The sequence below is a fragment of the Alligator mississippiensis genome, chromosome 13 (genome assembly GCF_030867095.1).
Source record: "Alligator mississippiensis isolate rAllMis1 chromosome 13, rAllMis1, whole genome shotgun sequence".
Taxonomy (NCBI): domain Eukaryota; kingdom Metazoa; phylum Chordata; order Crocodylia; family Alligatoridae; genus Alligator; species Alligator mississippiensis.
This window is the reverse complement of record NC_081836.1, coordinates 13,309,503-13,325,796: the sequence shown is the minus strand read 5'-3', so window position 1 is coordinate 13,325,796 and position 16,294 is coordinate 13,309,503. Positions and strand designations below refer to the sequence as shown.

Sequence of the window (16,294 nt, the reverse complement as noted above, 5' to 3'; positions counted from 1 at the left end):
CCGACCCTAACTTCTATGAATCTATGCCAGGCCCCAGGCCCCTGTGTGGCTGTGCCCCTCTCTGGCACTGAGCCCCTCTTAGGTGTCGATCCCCTGGCCCCTGTCTGGCTGCCACCTTGCACTCTCTGCCCACTCTGGGCTCAGTAACTGCTCAGGCCTTGAGCCTGCCTCTGGCAGGGCTCAAGACTATTGTGTGGTCCACTGGCACTAGTAGGATCTCTGTAAGCCACCCCTTACTGTCCCAACCCAAACCGTTGGCTAAACCGTAACATAAACACTAAGCCCCTGGGCTACAACATAAACATCAAGGGAAAACAGCCCTCTATTCCTTTAAGAGTGTAAACCTGCACTCACTAATACAGCATGTCTCCCAGCCTGGGCTCCTTGTGAACTCCCCGAGCCTCAGTGTTCCTGCAGACAGCAAAGTGGTCAGCCTAGCATCCCAGGGTAGCTCTCCTGGGCAGGAGCTCCTTCCCCTATGGCTACCTCACCCCCCCCAGCCTTGTTCTCTATCTGCCTCTGGTCAGCTAACTGCCTGCAGGTGTTTGCTAATTGCTCCATTAGCCTGTTGCCCTGGAGACCTGTGCCCTGCACAGCCTGCTGTGCTCCCTGGCTGAGCTGCTTTTATCTTAAACTAACGGGGAGCCCCAGTCTGTCTGCTACAGGCTCATAAAAGGCTTTAAAAACATTCATTAATTAAGCCTCATAACTGCCATGTGAGGCACCATAGTTAGTGTTGGCACTGTTGGTCCTAAGAATAGGTCAAGTGATTTGCCATAGGTCACACTTGCTAGATCTGGAAGTAAACTCAGGGGTACTGACTTCCAGTGCCTTTCTATAAGAGAACTACTTCAAAAAGCACACTGCCTTAATGTTGTTAGAATCTACTGTGGAAAGTCCTCCAGATACTAAATTTAGATTTTTTTAAAGGCCAAGTTAATTTCAAACTTGCTTGGAAAAAAAGGCTTGGAGAAGATGGGTGCAATATGAAAGAACATTTAACTATGCAAAAAAAGACAAAAGTCAGTAGGAAAAAAAAGCCTTCAGATTTTATAATCAATGCAGTCTTCTGGCTAGTATGTACATGCACTACTGTCCTTAACTGGATGAAGCCAGAACAGCTTGACTGTCGGTTATAAGTCCCATATTGTTTGAGCTCCAGGAGGTTCTCCTTTAGCCCAAGTTGCAAATGAGGACAGGAGGATTTGCCATTTCCGTAAAAAAACCGAATAGCCCCTTGTGTAGCATCTTAGCAAGGACAAAGCCCTAGATGACCATGGATTTATCACAATATATTGCAGTAGCTCCCTAAAAGACCAGTAAAACTTGACCTCTTTTTAAGTAGAGACAAAACAAAATTGTACTAGATACACGATGAATAGTTTAAATACATGACTTAAGAGAAGCAGTTGCCTACAACACATAGTGAGGAACCTATTACCGGATTTGAAGTTCATCATCTCTGTTGTGAATCGGTAATTAGTGATTGTGAATTGAGCAAGCTGCAACTTATCCAGCCCATGGATCTCCTCCTGGTTTTCCGACCATTGGTACACGATGTCCTCTGAAGAGTAGCCATCTGCCAGAAGAATTGAATAAATGCATAGGAGAAATAAAGATAGATGGGCTCAGAGTGGAACTCTGCCATGCTGCTCATCATCAGTTCTACAGCAAGCATGTTATGTTCCAGTCTGTGTAACTCAATGTCTTGTCAGCCTTGAGGATGCCAGGGACCCAGCAGGAATAACTTTCCCACAAGGAAAAGAGTCCAAGTTGGCTCACGTTGAAAGTATGTCTACGTGGCACAGTGTGGTGCCAGGCAAAGATACTCAAGCTAGCTTGGTCATCAGAAGTGGGTTGAGCACATTAGCTTGTCTCTCTACTTCAGCTAATTGCCCCTGTGCCCTGCAGGCATTCCTTGAGCTACACAGAAGTTTTGGAGTATTTTAAGTCAAGAAGAACTTAGCTGCTAGAGCAGGGGTGGAAAAAATGGTGGATCCAGCTGGTGGTCGGACTCCACTTCCCAGCAGCCCCTGCCTATGTTGCTATGGCCAGTTTCCATGGAGATCCCAGGAGCGGCAGGGCTGTGACAGCGTGGGGCCGGGGTTTCCATGGAGACCAGCACCAGCAGTGCTGGCAGGGTGCGCAGCTGAGTGGGGAGCTGCTCTGCGACTGGGGCTGGGACTCTGCAGTGGTGACAGCATGGTCTGGAGCCAGGGCAGAGCCACAATCTGCTGCTTGCATACCTCTGCCTGGGGCATATGGGCAGTGGATTGCATCTCTGCCCCAGCTCCAGACCATGCTGTCACCACTGCGAAATGCTAGCTCTGGAGCAGCTCCCCACCCAGCTGTGCACCCTGCCAGTGCTGCTGGGGCTGGTCTCCTTGGAAATCCTGGCCCTGCACTGTCATGGTGCTGCTTCTGCTGGGGTCTCCATGGAAACTGGCTGCGGTGATGTGGGAAGGAGCTGCTGGGAAATGGAGTCTGCCATGGGCCCAATCCTTGCCTGCCCCTGTGCCTACTGTCCCCAGCACATTAATGAGTAAGCTAGATCAGAAGGGCTAGGGACAGAAGTTATTGATTTGAGTCAAACCAGTTTATGGAACTTCTGTCCCAGACCCCTTCCTGGTTTAAGTTAAATCACAGTCCTCCAGCAACCCAGCATGCTCTGCAGCCCTGGGCTGGGCTGGGCTGGGCTGTCTGCTCCAGAGAGCAGGGCTGGACCCACCCCTCTGCTCCCTAGCTGGAGTAATGAGGGCTGGTTGACCAGGGGGGTAACAGGACAAGCCCAGCTGGAGATGCAGCCCAGTCTACTGTGGGGGTTGTCGCCCCCACCCAGGCAAACCCTGGCTGGGGTCTGGGGTTGGGGAAGGGGGTTAAACCCCACTTCCCCAGCTCAAACTTACTGCAGGCTGCAACTGTGGACTACAAATCCCAGAGGCACCAGGAAGCAGGAAAAGGAAGTGGAAGTGATGAGCAACCCTGCAGTGTCCTGTTGATGTAATTCTGGGCTGTAACTGTCAGAGACCTCACGGGTAGCAGGAAGGGGAAATGAACACACAGCCAGAAAGCCATGCTCTAGTGCCCCCCAGCTTCTGGTTTGAGCTACTGCAGGCATTTGGCTGCATTTCCTGAATCAAAGGTAAATGTCTGTTCACTTAATCTGTGGAGCTTAGACTAACCTGCAAAGACTGAATCGATTCAGCCTGGGACTTTTTGACTGTCTGTACCTAGCCAATATCAATTCTGCATCTCAAACCTGATTTAATGGACAATTCAATTTTGCAACTGGAATGAGAGTTTAGAGCAGGGGTGGGCAAAACGTGGCCCGCGGGCCAGGTGCGGCCCACCAGGACATTCTATCTGGCCTGCAGGGCCCCTAAAAAATTTAGAAAATTAATATTAATCTGCCCCTGGCTGCCTGTCATGCGGCCCTCGATGGCTTGCCAAAACTCAGTAAGCGGCCCTCTGCCCAAAATAATTGCCTGCCCCTGGTTTAGTGGCAAGGAACACTGTCTCAGGTATTTCCTTATCTAAACCAAACTGACCTTAAAGCAGTGATATTCTGATTTTAGAATCTGGTTCAAAATATGTAACCTATCAGTACTTGAACTAGGGGGAAGGTAGAGTAAGGTACCTTGTAACAGCACTAAAAGTTGACCCAGGCCATGCTACAGGATGATGAGTCCCTTTTGAAATCCACAGTCAGACTGGGAAATGCCTAGAGGAAACCCTGTACTTGGAAACAGTATGGAGTAATATCCCCCTGATTTTTACTTTAATGCACTTACTTAAAAAGGCTTCATTTCTGCTTATGTTTATTGCACTGAAATAAAAATCCTCAATTTAAAACAGAGAGAGGGAGAGAGAGAGAGAAATAAGCCTCTGCAAAATTTGCTGGGAGAATGAATTGATTGCTGCTTCATTGTCTGCTGCCTCTGCATTTGCTGATTACATAAGTAAAACTGCAGATTGCTATTTTTGACAGGATGAAATGGTATTGTGGTTAATTGCCTAGAAAACAGAGTCAGTGCTAAAAAAGAATAAGAGAAACTAAAGCTCACACCAATGTGGCAGTATGTTTACATCTGCTGAGAAACTCTGATAGCCCTAAATCTTTAGAAACACAGGGATCTTTATTCTCCACTTGATGTAAAAAACACAGAAAGCCAAATTCACAAAGCTATTAGTGTGGTTCCTTCTTATGATGGGTGGTAAATCTGGGTCCCAAGCATTAACATTTGTGTGAATTACAATCTGATCAAGGGGAGACTTGAATCTGAACAGAACATAAATTAAGTTTATGCAGATTTCTCAGGTAGGCAGAAAATGGAGTTAAACCAGTCTGTGGGCCAAATTATGTTGGAGTCTTGTGTGGATGCGAGGGTCAGGGGATGTCAAAGAGAGACAGTGCCTGTGCCAGACATAATCACAAGCATAGTCCCTGTATGCAAGAAATTCTTGCCCCATCCAGTTTTTCTTAGAGGGAAAAAAAAATATAGGAATTTGCCTGAGTGCAAGCCTTCTGAACTCTTTGTCTCTCATAGCTTGACATTAATGGAAAGAATCCCGCTGATTTCACTGGGCTTTGGGTCAGGCAGTCAGCTCCTCTTCAGATTGGGAGGATTCAATCCTTAATCAGACTGAAGGATGCTCATCACCTTGCTGGATTTAGCTGTATAGTTCTGAATTAGGCTTGCATACAACTAGTTTTGAAAAGCCTGGTACCTTAACACCCAAAATTTGGAGCCAAGAGGTTGGGGATTGAGTTTTATATTTTCTAAATCCTGAGCAGCCCTTGTTTGTGATCTATGGAAGCAGAATTGCTTAGGCAGACTCGAAGCTAAGTACCACGTGTGCAGGCTTTAAACAGAACACATTATAGGCAACTCTATGCTCAGGCCTTACAGCTTTCTAAATCCAGCATGCACTCTTGCTCATCCATCGGGTACTTGGAAAGGTCCATGTCACAGGCCACAGTTGAGGTAATCCTGTCCCAGGCAAGGGAAATAAAAATACTAATTAGTTATATTCAGATATGGCTGTAGACATTCATAACTTGACATTTAATTTTCCTCATAATCCAGACACTGAGTTGGAAACCCATCACCTATCTCCCTTAACACTACTACCAATGATAAAAATATTTTCAAAGTCTTTTATGATTATTACTTCTAGTCTTCAAAATAAAAACTAGAATTTGGAAACTCAGATAAAAAGAAATTAAGTGACTTGTCCAAGGCTGGATGGTGATTATGATAATAATTCTTTTATATACTCTTGTGAGTCAAGCTCACTCCTGCATAAAGTTATGTAACTCGATTAAGTCACTTCAGGACTGATTTTAGTCCTACATTTTCACAGTATCTCATGTACTGTAGCTAATAACTCATTCTTAAAATGTGCCTGCAAAGTGAATACGTTTGCAAACAGAGAAGGTGAGGACAAAAGTGCCCACAGTTCCACTGGGAATTGGAGTCAGTCAGATGGAAGCCAGGAACTTTTTGCCCTGTCTACACTGTCTTGTGATTGCTAATGATATCATTAATGATATTCTTGTAATTAAGGATTACACAATGGGAAATGTGTTACTGTTGCCACAGTTGCAACTCCAGCAGCATAGCCCTCGCAAAGGGAAGGGTTTTCAGAGTAACATTTTTTCCCATATTATTGGTGATTTTCAGGGACACCCTAGGAAAAATGGGATCAGTATTTTTGAAGTATATACAAAAAGCTAACATCTGACAGAGAGCATACTCACACTTTTCACTTTTTCTTACCTGATACTATATAAAATTACTCCATCAGGTTGTAGCCTGATAAGTTTGTTTTCCACTGTCACATCATGGAACCAGGCAGACTTGGCATTTACTATGAATGTATCTGGTAACCAGAGTTTATCCACAAATCGACTGTCCAAACCTAGAGTTTCATTGGTGTGATTGTAAGAGAGCCGGTCATCTCGCCAGCTCTGATGCAGAAATACTGTCATAGTATATTCCTAGGGCAAGGAGAATAAACAGTTAACAAAACATGTGAAACAAATACAGTTAAGTTGCCTTGGGGTTTGGTCAGATTTCCTTGTCTTAGTCTGGAACAGTTGTTTCCTGGGTACTGGAATACTTAAGCAAAAATGAGGCTGCTTGGATATTTTATTTTATTTGCTTTTATTATGGATGACCCTAAACATGTGTTCTGATTCAAAGGCATTATCAAGTATATTGTACAATGGGAGCTACACGACTGTGTGATACTAATGGAGAAAATAAGGTTAATATTCCTCCTGAGCCCCTTTCCCAGGTAGGAACAGTAGCTTTTGAAGAGGGGGATGGGGGTTGGGGGGATGGGGGATGAGTTTAAAAAATAGGTGGAATCATAAATTCTTTCTGGTTCAATAGGTTATAAAAATGCAACTGATATTTGCTATTCTATACAAGCATGTCCCATGCCACCTGACTTGTTGCTTTGTTTGGAGTTTGCACATGATAGGGATGGGAAAGTGTGTGTCCCATAATTAAATAGCATTTTATAGGAGCAAAAAGATGCTGAGTTCCCTCATTCTTTCTTTAACAGTTTCCATAGAGGAGTGGAATTTGAGTGGAAGCTGTATGTAAGTCTTAAAAATAGTTTTTCTAGCAGTAAGGGCAACACGCGTCAGACTACAACCCTGTACTCCCTAATATACCATTTCAAATACTCACCTAGTGGAAATCAGTGTAGCTCCAGCTAATTTATACCGAGTCTAGATGCAAAACTGTCTATAGATTAGAATGCAACTATGTTTGCTCTTTAGAGTATGTCATTGTGACACTTTTTCACATGAAATATTTTAGAAAATCTTTTCCCTCTGCTAATTTTTCATCTGGTGATGCCGTTTAGAAAACTCCTATTTATCCTGCCAGTCTTTTATGCTTTTAGTTGTTGCAGTATAAGCTTTCTCATTACAGTCTTAACAAGTTTAAATGATAACATACCATATTAACTTCTGAGATGTGGTCGATGCTGGCTACTTCAATCGCTAGGGCAACATTAACAGGAGGGCCTGAGGAGACATGTTAAAATGGGAAGAACTGCATTATCTAATATGCATTAGCAATACCCGTAAATCCTGATTCTTCTAGAAACCATAACTCCTAAATTAAAAAATCGTTGTCGTAGAGAAAATACAGAAATACTGATGATAACCATTCAATATGGACAAAATATAACTTTCCCAAAGCTAGTTTACAGATCATAGAGACAGTAGGTGTATAGGAATGTGATTAAAAAAACTCAAACTGCTAAGTATGCCTTTTGCTTATAGTGTTTAGTGAAGCATTCAGCCATAAGGTTCTCAAAAGTAATCTCTCTGACATTACCTAACATAAGAAAACTTCACAACTTTTGAAATTAGCTGCTTCAGGAAGAAAATAACATTCCAGTTTACCAGACTGCCAGTTACCAGTGATTATAACCTAAATAAATTGCCAGTGTATCCATATTCCCCATAGAATTTTCTCTGCCTTTGTGAGATTGAGATTTTCCTTCCATATGGGTACATGCTTCATTAAAGTCACTGTTTTGTATATTGAGATCTCATGATCACTTGGAAGGAACGCTAGAAACTGCAGTTGCCCAATGCTTTCTAAACACCTATTATCTAAGTACATTGCTGCAAATCTGCAAAGACTCCAGTGTCTGCATATACTAGTTACTGTATACACATGGTCCTCCTCTAAGCTTTGGATCTGCTCAAATGGGAGGAAAAAAGGCCTCTAATTCCTGAGCTAGGAACAGCAGCTAAAACTCTGCAGGCCAGATACAAGGCTGGCAAGATTATAAAACTGAATGGTTATTTTGGATGTTTCCATTGTGGGGAACTCAATTTCAGACCTCCTGATGGAGTCTGCTTTTAAGAAAGTGCTTGAGCATCCACACTCTTAAAATTAGGCTTATCCAAAATTTCTCAATTGTGCATCTAAATCACTAGTCACATTTTAATTTATATTTGCTTATAATGTCCTTCAGTCAAATTGGACCTGAAGAGTCCAGAGCGGTTTTGCTTTTATTGTACTGGTTAACACCAAAGTCTGTACATTTCCAGAATTGCTCGGTATTCAAACACTGGTAGGTTTTGTATTGTGATCATTACCATGGCGCCTGACTTGGTAGTGTCTTTCCTGACCCACACTCATAGAACCATTTATTGTTTCACATGGTTGAAACACCCTCTTTTTTAACAGTAAAGAACCTGAATCAACCCCTGAAACCCTTGACCCTTGGAGTGCCCTGGGACTGGATGCAGTTTCAAGATTTGTGAGTTGGACCTTCTCTCATTTTTAACATGAAACTTAACAGACTTGCTGTGCAGGCAGTCATGAAAATATTCTTGCCCTCACCCCAAGTGTGTTTACATCAACTAAGTTTTGCCTTGCTTCTGATTCTGACAGACTCAAGAATCACAGAATCATAGAAATTAAGGGCTGGAAGGGACATCAAAAGATCACTGCTCTGGGTAGGAATACTGCTGAGATCAAATGATCCCAGCAAGGTGTCTATCCAGTCTCCTTTTGAAGACTTCCAAGGTTGGGGACTGCACCACCTCCTTGGGAAGACTATTCCAGATTCTGGTCACCCTTACCGTAAGAAGTTCTTCCTTATATTCAACCTGAAACCATCTTCTAACAGATTATGGCCATTGCTCCTTGTCCTCCCCAGGATGCCTTAGTGAACAGTTTTTCTCCCAGCTCCTGATATTCACCCTTTAGATACTTATATACGGCCACCAAGTCCCTCCTTAGTCTTCTCTTTCCCAGGCTGAACAGTCCCAGATCCCTTAGTCTTTCCTCATAATGTTTGTCCTCCAGGCCCTTAATCATTCTTGTGGCCCATCTCTGGACCCTTTCAAGATTCTCCGCATCTTTTTTGAAGTGCAGTGCCCAGAACTGGACACAGTACTCCAGCTGGGGTCTCACCAATGTTGAGTACAGAGGAAGTATCACTTCCTTAGCTTTGCTTGCGATGCACTGGCTAATGCATCCCAGTATGCTATTAGTTCTGTTGCCTACAGCATTGCACTGGCAGCTCATGTTCATCCTGTGATCAATCATAACCTTGAGGTCCCTTTCAGCCATCATGCTGGCCAGAACATCTCCTCCTAATCTATATTGAGGTCGCTGGTTACTTCTCTGCAGATGAAGCACTCTGCATTTATCCTTATTGAACTGCATCCAGTTCCACTCTGTCAGCCTGTCCAGCTTGTGCAGGGCCGCTTGGATCCACATCCTATCCCCTAGCATGACTGCTTTTCCCCTTAACTTAGTATCATCTGCAAAGTTAGCCAGTGTGCTTTCCACATCCTCATCTAAATCATTGATAAAGATGTGGAACAGCATGGGACCAAGAACCGAACCCTGTGGGCATAGGTGGTGGAAGTGCGGGGGAACCGGGCTCAGTCCCCGCAAACTCAGGTCAGCAGGTAGGGCTGTAGTGCAGCCCAGCCACAGGCTGCTGCAGCAGGGGGAAGGGGCAGGCACACTCAGATACCCTGAGAACTTGCAGCTAGGATCGCAGCTGGCCCAGTTGAAGGCAGGCAAGTTTATTTCAGTCTTTCTTTATCACTGCCTGGCCTTGGGGGTAGGGTAGGAGAGAGTGGGGTAGGCACAGGGCAAATTATCCACCCTTGCCCTGCTCCTTCCTGCACTGTGGGGATTGTCCCTCGACCCAGCCTGGCCAGGGCCCCATTCACTGTGAACGGGGCCCCGGCTGGGCTGGGTTGTGGGACAATTGGAGCCCAGTGGCTCCTCCAGAGGCACGGTGCTGGGGAGCTAAGTGGGGGGCACGTGACCCCCCGATCTTTGCACAGGGCAAGGGCGGGCCAGATCTGCGAGCTGGGCTCTGCCTGCTCCCTGCCTCTGTGTCTTGCTGCTGCCACTGCTTTACAAGTGGCATGGCATGGCGCAATCCCATGTACCTTGCTGCCCAGCCCGCCCAGGCAGGATGCACATGGCACTGCACTGCTTTCAAAGCAGCGGCAACAGTGAGACACAAAGGAAGCGGGCAGACAGAGCCTAGCTCACAGCTGTGGCTTGCCCTCACCCCATGCAAAGATTGGGGGGGGCCACATGCCCCCCCTCCCTTGGCTCCCCAGCGCTGTGCTGGCTCTGATGAGCCACCAGGCTAGGATTGTCCCACAACCCAGCCTGGCCAGGGCCCCATTCACCGTGATCGGGGCCCTGGCCAGGCCAGGTCATGGGACAGTCAGAGCCTAGCAGCTCATCCAGGGGCACAGTGTGAGTGAGGCAAGGGGGAGGTCCCTCCCCACCGGATGAGGAATTTGGTCGGGACTTGAGTGCAGACTCAGGACAAAACGCAGGGGCTGTAATGGTCTCGGTTGGGACCCAACTTAGTGCTCAGCAACAGGGTCAGTTGAGGAACTTAGCAGGGGAATTTCAAGATGTTTTTAGTGAAATCCCAGGATGTGCCAAAAGGGATAACCCATCTGTTGGGAAGATCATGAGAGAAAAATGGAGGAGGATCCCATATTATAGATATCAGGCAATTTGTGAGGAAATTACTAAAATGCTGGAGCAAGGCATCATTCAAGAGTCCCAGAGTCCTTGGCATAGCCCCATTGTGGCAGTGGCAAAGCCTGATGGGTCACTGCAACTGTGTATGGACTTCAGGAAAATAAATGCTATATTTCACTTTGACAGCATTCCTCTGCCCCAGATTAGCGAGTTGTTGGAGAAAGTGGGACAGGCTAGATTTATCTCAACCCTGAACTTAGTAAAAGGGTATTGGCAGGTACCGTTGAGGAGGGAAGATATGGCCAAGACTGCGTTCAGTACTCTATGGGGCTTGTACAAATTTAGACAGATGTCTTTCGGGTTACACGGTGTGGCAGCTACCTTTCAAAGGCTAATTGAATGGGTGTTGGCCCCACATCAGCAATACACAGCCACCTACATAGGCAATATTATTATATATACAGAAGGATGAGAGGAACACTTAGAAATGGTAAGGGCGGTACTACAGGAATTATGGCAAGCCAGGCTTACAGCCAACCCAAAGAAATGTATCTTGGGTAAGGCTGAAACAAAGTACTTGGGGTTTATGGTAGGCCAAGGGCATATTTATCTGTTGGCTGACAAGGTGGAGGCCTTGCGACACTATGTCCCACCCCAGAGCTGCAAACAGTTTAGGAAGTTCTTAGGTCTTGCCAGGTATTACCAATGATTTATACCCCAGTTTGCAGAAATAACAGCTCCCTTAACTGATTTATTGCAAGGGAAAGGTAAGGGCCCCTTTAAATGGGATTTTGTGAGCCAGCAGGCATTCGAGAAGACGAAGAATACTCTATGTCAAGATGAGGTGCTGGAAACCCCAGACTTTGAATCACCTTTTATTCTGCAGATGAATGTCTCAGACAGAGCATTAGGCACTGTCCTTTTGCAAGAAGTCAACGGAATCTCACGACCCATAGCCTATGCCAGCCGGAAGTTAAACCCACAGGAAAGGAGGTATGCTACAGTAGAACGCGAACGCTTATCCATTAAGTGGGGTGTTAACTACTTTGAGTATTACCTGCTGGGGCATGAGTTCACCCTGATAACCGACCATGCTCCGCTGAGGTGGCTTAAGACTAAACAGACAGAAAATGTGCATATTACTTGATGGGCGTTGACTCTGCAACCTTTCCACTTTCATTGAGTATAAACCAGGAAAGACTAATACTGCTGCTGATTTTTTTTCAAGATGCTATGAAGAAGAAGAGCTGGCGGAACAAGGCCACTCAGAGACAGAGTCAGCCCAATTGTTTCATGGTGAGGATCCACCTAACGACGAGTTAAAGGAGAAAGTATGTGAGAAGATCAAGGATACCTGCCCAGAGAAACTCCCTGGCCAGAGGGCCATGTCCAGCAGTAGCAGCGTAGCCATGCTCTGGAGAGAGCTTCTGATCCTCCCAAGCTCAGTCTTATCAGCTCACCAAGTGAACCAGATTGGTTCAATCAAAGCTCCAGGAGCTATTAACGGCCCTATATGCCAGCAGGAAGGAGAAAGGTAAAGAGGAGAAATAGGGGTTGGCAGAGAGGGCAATTGCCTGCCTGCTGGTCTGGACTGAAGTCCCTGGGAATGGGGCAGCAGACCCACAGGGTCTATAGAGCTCAGAGGAGCTCAGAAAAAGCATTTCCGCATTAATTGGCTGCAGCAGGCAGTTAACTGAGCTGGCAAGACACTAATTATCGAAGAAAAAAACAAACACCAGATCACGGCTTCAGTGATCAGGAACTTGTGGACTGAATAAGAAGAGAAGGGATAGCAGCCACTATGAACCCCAGCGCCATGGGGAAAAGTGGATAAACGGACACGTCGGGTCTTTTTTTTTTCCCTTTGTTTTGCAAGTAGTTTTTTTTTCCTTTTGCCCCTCCTTACATTCTGACGAGTGGCAGTCAGCTCCGGGTCAGAGAGTCATCACCCCTCCCCAAGTCAATCAATTCAAGTCATGGCGGGCAAGAACTGAGAGGAGCACTGACCTAATTGATTGACTGGCATCTATCCAGCATAAGAACGGCAAGTGAATGTCAACGGGACGCAGAGGTCTGCGTCCGTACACGGTGCTATCCCGACAACTTGTACATGTGATGGAGGAGAAAGGTGAGGTCTGAGAAACTCTGGCATTACAAACATAAATTCAAAAGTGAAATGGAAAAAACAAAACTTGTGTGAGGTTGCATTTAATTGTCCTGAACCGCAAAGTGCCTCAGGCTCTTTGCAAAGGCTGACACAAGCAAGTACTTATTGTTATTTCTACTGTCCGAGAGCAAGGCAATTACAAACTCTTGATTGAGTGCGATTTTATCTGGCAAAGCACAGAGGTTCACATATATTTTTGCTGCTAGCTTGAGTGAAGAATTGTTTAGAAATCAGAAGAGACATAAATCAAACTTACCTCCAATCCCAGGCCTGAAATTCCGTCCATATCCTTTCATCAAATCATCCAGATTGGGTAACCAGGATATTTCAGTGTTGGAACCTATGTAATCTCCTATGTCATTCATTGCTCTAGATAAAGAAAACAAGTGCCTTTTAAAACTTCACCAAGTATAGAGAGATTAAAATGTGAAAGAAGGTAATCGAAGGCCTAAGATTTAATTGTACATGCATTCCACTAAAGTCCAGCTGAAGTGTAATCAGCTCAGATCGATTGGTAACTGATTGGGACAACGCTTTGTGGATAGGAGGACCATTTCACTCATATGAAGATGACAAGTTATGCTTAAATTAGAAAATAGTATACGCTACTACAGGATAGTACAGGTTATCTCTGGAAAATAAGGACAGCAGCAAACTTCTTTTAATGTATTTATCTCTCCCTCCCCAAATGAATAAAATCAAGGTTTAAACTACATGATTTATTTTCCTCTTGAGGAAAAATTTAATTAAAAAATTAGCCAGTTCAACTAAGTAAGGACAACACTATTAATTCAACTTCCTTTTTTCTGCCAATTGTTAAAAAATAAATGGGAAGCGACTTAGTTATAAATGTGTCCTGGGAAACCTTTAGGCCTGTGCGAAGTGGCTAGTATTCACTTTGGATTCAGATTCGGCTGATTTGGGGGACAGTAATTCAATTTGGTGATTCAAATCACTGTCCTGATTTGATTCAGCTGAATCTGATTCGGAGATTTTGCAGCAGCCAAATCTCCGAATCTCTGAATCAGCCAGGCCAGGCCCATCCCCTTCCCCTCTCCCAGCCCAGCAACGACTGCCCTGCCCACCCCAGCTCCTGGCACTTGGGGGGGGGGGGGGGAAAACCCTAGCTCAGCAGGTGCTGCCGGGTGGGACATGATCCCTGCTGCCCCCCACTGCTCCACGCTGCATGGGGGGCTCTGCATGAGCCCCCAAACTCCCCCCCAGCTCCTTCAGACCCCTCACAAGTGCCCCACGTGGGCCAGCTCCAGCCCTTTAAGAAAAAAAAAACCTGAAGAAACCCTGGGACTTGTTGCTTCTGCCAGCGGGGGGCAATCCCTGCTGCTCCCCGCTGCCCCGCACCACATGGGGGGGACTCTGCATGAGCCCCCAAAGGCCCAAGGCTGCACCAGGAGTGATGAGTCCTGGGGCTTTTTTTTTCTTAAAGAGCTAGAGCCCTGGCAGGTGGGGCAGCCATGCAGGGGCTGGGGAGCAGGGGGTGGGGTCAAGGGGGCTCATGCAGAACCCCTCATGCAGCGTGGGGCAGTGGGAGGCAGCAGGGCTCACCCCCTGCCTGGCAGCACCCGGTGAGCACTGGGGCTTTTTTTTAATGTACCGACCTGGGGTAGGCAAGGCAGCTATGGGCAGGGCTGGGGGAGCAGGCAGGGGTTGGAGGGGCTGAAGGAGCAGGGAGGGTTGGGGGGTCTGGCAGGGGTCCCCCCCCCCATGGTCCTCTCCCCTGTCCCCCAGGTCCCCCTCCCCCACCCCTAGTACTTACCAGCTTGGAGTGGCTGCAGCTCCCTGCTGCAGCCTCTGGGGACTGCATGAATCATCAAAGCTCTCCAAATCTTTGCCAAAGATTTGGAGAGCTTTGAAATGATTCGGGCCTTTAAATTGGTCCCCTGATTCAATTCAGATTCAGAGATTCAGCCACTGAATTGGGCCGAATCTCCTCTGAATCGAATCACCACCCAAAGCTTCGCGCAGCCTTAGAAACCTGTTTATGAAGGTACCTGGAAATAGTGAAATATTAATTTATGAAGGAATAGATTCTAAGTCCTGAATTGTTCTCTGCATCATGATGTGCAAATTCAGTGAAAGTAAAGATGATGTGTCGCGAACATGAATTCACCATAAGCTGGCTCCATTGTATACTCAACTGATTGCCTGCCAGAGCAACATAACTGGCTAGAAGAAATTTTTATTCGTCAAATAAATAATGTAATTTATATTTAAACTGCAGGTATGCTGGAATTATGTGAAACCTACTCAGAGACCTTGGCTGATTTTATATATTGCTGAACTCCATGTACAGCTCCATGCTGGGTAAGTATATTTACACCTTTTTGTTCTCAAAACTACCAGTTAAAAAGTTGTAAAAGTGTGAAACTGTGACTGTTCTACGAGGAAACTGATGCTTAAAGTCATATGTTCTAATCTGAGGTAACTAACTCAATATTAAAAAGAACATTTCTCTTTGGGTCAGCCAAGCCTAGATTAAAAACTTCTTTTTTAAAACAGTCAAGCAGTGTATGAAATCTGCACAAGTACGTGGAAACTGGCTACAGCCACCCCTACAAATCTACCTCTCCCTCTTCTACTGCCCATCACTGTGTACTCCGTCCTCTCTCAAGGATCCGTGGGGCTTCTTGCTGTGTCCACTGAACCTGTGTTAAATAAGTAGCTAATAACTTCAGTTACTGTGGCCAGTGTATTAGAGTCCAAAAACCACCTTAGGATGCTTGTACATGTGACAAGGGTATAGTTCTCAGGGTTTCATTCTATGCCACCTAAATTGAAATCGTGGGTTTTAATTTTTTCTGTCATTGTGGACACATGATCGCTCAGAAATTTCATAAAATGTTCAGTGCTCTATTCACAGTAAATTATTGCAGGGGGCGCCACACAGCAATCCACCCCACTTAACTCTTTGTACTATATTACAGCAGGGGGTGCCCATAGCTTACAGTAGGCTGATATGTACAGATCACCGAAAGTTGTACTGTTTCATTAATTTAGATAATTTAATTGTCATTTCATTACTTTCATTATTTTCATTAATTTTTACACATATGTTTACACATTTTTACCAATATTTAAAACAATGTATTCTTATTTTTTTATTCTTTTAATTCCTGTGGCAGGGCACTGTTGGTACCTGCCACTTTAAGGGCTGGAGCAGGCAGCAGCTAGGTGCTTCAGTATGGCAGCCATTTTGGAGACCAAGGATATATATATAGAGTGAGGCAGCAGAAGGCTGCTGGCAGCCATGAGAGAGACATCAGCTGGTGGAGCTGAGGCTTAGGAACAGCATGGAGGTTATGGGCTGGGGCTGTGGGGATGGAGGAGGCTCCTGGTTCTGGGCATGACTTAAAACTGCACCTTGCCAGGGATGGGTGGCCTGGTGGGGCTCCTAGTGATGTGGAAGCCCCCAGGAAATGTCAGGCCAGTTACCACCCTGGTGAAAGGTGAGTTGGGGCGCCTTAATAACCCCAGCTCCCACAACCAGGTTATCAGGTGGGTAACCCTGTAGTAGGGCCTGAGAAGGCGGACCCATGTGAGAGAACGTGGGCTGGTTACTCAGAAGCCTGACTTGAGGCACCCTCAGCTGGTCATTGTTGAG

At 45.7% G+C, this 16,294-nt stretch overlaps 1 protein-coding gene across 2 annotated transcripts in view; it reads right to left on the bottom strand.

Annotated features, from left to right (window-relative positions):
- Positions 1-16,294, bottom strand: part of GABRD (gamma-aminobutyric acid type A receptor subunit delta) — a 43,910-nt gene that overhangs the window by 6,751 nt on the left and 20,865 nt on the right. For both annotated transcript variants that reach the window (XM_059716598.1, XM_006265120.4), the window contains exons 2-6: positions 12,932-13,044; positions 6,975-7,042; positions 5,781-6,001; positions 4,909-4,991; positions 1,442-1,579 (exon numbers count right to left, since the gene is read on the bottom strand). In XM_059716598.1, coding sequence (XP_059572581.1) covers positions 1,442-1,579; positions 4,909-4,991; positions 5,781-6,001; positions 6,975-7,042; positions 12,932-13,044 — 623 coding nt within the window. The remainder of the gene's footprint in view (positions 1-1,441; positions 1,580-4,908; positions 4,992-5,780; positions 6,002-6,974; positions 7,043-12,931; positions 13,045-16,294) is intronic.